Genomic DNA, 2,527 nt, shown 5'->3' on the forward strand with positions numbered 1-2,527 from the left:
CTCGATAAAACAGAAACAAATTTTCTGTTTATATTTTCAAAAATAACTCCAAAATAACTTCAGATATTTTACTGAGATGGTTAGCATTATTTGAGGAATCCACTGGTTTTTTTTTCGGGGTGTTTCCTTCTTGTAAAGTTTAATGTACTGCCCTACGATATTGCCAGATATCAGAAATCCACAGTTTTTTAACTAAACTAAAAAAAAAATTCAAAAAACAATTTAAAAAATTCACAAAAAATATTTTATTTTGTTTTTGCGAAAAAAATCTCATAATTGGTTTCCGTTCGAAATATACTTATCACCAGAAATATTTGACGTTATTTAAGGACTCACCCCTGTCTGTGTATCCTACCAAATCAATATTTTTTTATAGGAAAATAAAAGAAAAGGTGAGCCATTTTTTGAAAAACAACGGTATTGTTACTAACAATTTAGTGGTTTCAATTTATTTACATTAAAAAAAAGAAAAAACGTTAAACAAGTTCTTCTTTTTTGAATATTATTTTTTTTAATATAACATGCGAGAAATGGGAAATGGCAGTGGAGTAAATGAGTATTATTTAAAATATTTTTTTATACAGGGTTCGGCAATAGTGCGTTGGGTATTTGTAGCTCCTAGAACAAAAAGCTTGGGAATTTCATTTAAGTGCTGACCTAAACTATGGATGCATTTCAGGAAAATATTTTTTTTTTTTAAAATTTTGAAATACAAAAAGTGTGGCAAAGGACTTTTATAAAACAACGCTCGTTGTATACTGCAGTTTGTCAGTTCTTCTTACATTATTATAATATCGTATAATCGAAAAAAAAAAAAGTTTCCAAAATTTCAAAATTGTGTAAATAGGGGAGAGGGGGGCAAGAGTGAATAGGTGGGCAAGAGTAAACGGCTCAATAATATTTTTAATTATTAGAAAGTTTTCGGCCGCCAATGGTTATTGTAATGCGAACCGCGTGCCGTGGACATGTTTGTTTAACTATGACCACACATGACCAATTTTGAAAAAAATAAGCAAAAAAAAGGTGAAGTTTTTGTTTTAATGAACAGTCGATGTAGGATTATTGTTAGTTATACCTTTTTCATTCTTTCTGGTAGTATTTTTGTTTTTTTTTGTATTCTATAACCGATCTGTAGAACCTAACCTATAAATTCATATTAGCTTGTAAGACCACCAGTGCCGTGTGGTTACAAAAAAACGTTGTTATTTAATTATCCGTTATGTGAGGCCCCAATGTATATCTAATTAATTTTTTTGTCAGGTATCGGTGCAATTCGTTTCGGAAAAGATGAAGCAGGGCTTCCTATTCCGAGGAAGATATGAGCAAAGCAATAGACGAATTTCAGTCAAAAACTCTTGGTTTGCGAAAAGCTGCTGAAAATATGGCATTGCGGTAGCGACTCTTCAGAGCGAAGCTTTAAGAAAAATTAGTTTGTCGTGGTTAATATTAGTAGATATAAAGCCCTAATTTAATACCTGAACAGGAAGAAGATAAAAGCCCATGTATTGTCTCTAGAAAAATTGTTTTATGGAATTTCCCCTACAGAGCTGCGACGTCTAGCATTTGAATTTGCCGAAGCGAATCATATCGATCATACAGTTTAATAATGAATAGCGGAATTGCTGAAAACAGTGTGCACAAAAACTTCATGTCAGAGAACTTGGGGGTGTTTGTCCAAGAATTCGAACCGAAGCAAAAGCACGATTTGTTTCGACTTACTCGAGAGGGGTTCAACTTAAAATAACAGTTCACAATGAGAGGTTATTGTATTTTTAATCTTGATGAGACTGGGTTAACTGTGGTTTACAGAACCCAAAAAAATAATAATAACCAAAAGAAAAAAAAGCAAGTGTGGGAGAGCTAAATGTCTGCTGAACGTGGAAAGACGGACACGGTTGTGGCCTGTGTAAACGCTTTTGGATCTTTTATACCTCCAGTATTGATTTACAAACGTGCAAGACTGAATCCCCATTTATTAACCGGGGCTATTCCAGGAACCATAGGAATTCCTAGCCCCACCGGTTGGATAGATACGGATATCTACTTTAAGGTGGTCGAGCATTTTATTAAATCAGTTCGAGCTAGTAAGGATAACCCAACGCTACTTATCGTTGATGGACACAGCACCCATAAATCTTTAAAGGCAGTAAATTTGTGTCGAGAGCATGGCATTGTTGTAATAACGTTACCACCACATTGCACTAATCGCCTTCAGCCCGTTGATCTCACGGTGTTTGGGCCTTTATAAATCTTATTTAAATTCGGAAATGGATATTTGGATGACCAACCATCCAGGAGAACGAATCACAGAATATTACATGGGTCCTTTAATAGACCATCATGCAATCATGAGACAGTACTCTAATAATATTTGCAAGCGGCTTCAAAACGTCAGGTATCTTTCCATACAATCCAAATGTTTTTTTCCGATGACGACTACGTCGCAGCAGATGCAGTTGACGCTGGTGTGAAGGAAGTATTAGGTGATAAAAATATGAATAACGAAGAAGCAAAAGAAAAGAAAAAG

At 34.4% G+C, this 2,527-nt stretch overlaps 1 protein-coding gene across 1 annotated transcript; it reads left to right on the forward strand.

Annotated features, from left to right (window-relative positions):
- The first annotated feature begins 1,864 nt into the window (after positions 1–1,864).
- Positions 1,865–2,248, forward strand: LOC115874168. Its single transcript, XM_030889272.1, has one exon. It carries the CDS (start codon positions 1,865–1,867, stop codon positions 2,246–2,248), a length of 384 nt encoding a protein of 127 aa, XP_030745132.1.
- The last annotated feature ends 279 nt before the right edge of the window (positions 2,249–2,527 follow it).

This window comes from Sitophilus oryzae, unplaced genomic scaffold (genome assembly GCF_002938485.1).
Source record: "Sitophilus oryzae breed Bouriz unplaced genomic scaffold, Soryzae_2.0 scaffold_1234_pilon_pilon, whole genome shotgun sequence".
Taxonomy (NCBI): Eukaryota; Metazoa; Arthropoda; class Insecta; order Coleoptera; family Curculionidae; genus Sitophilus; species Sitophilus oryzae.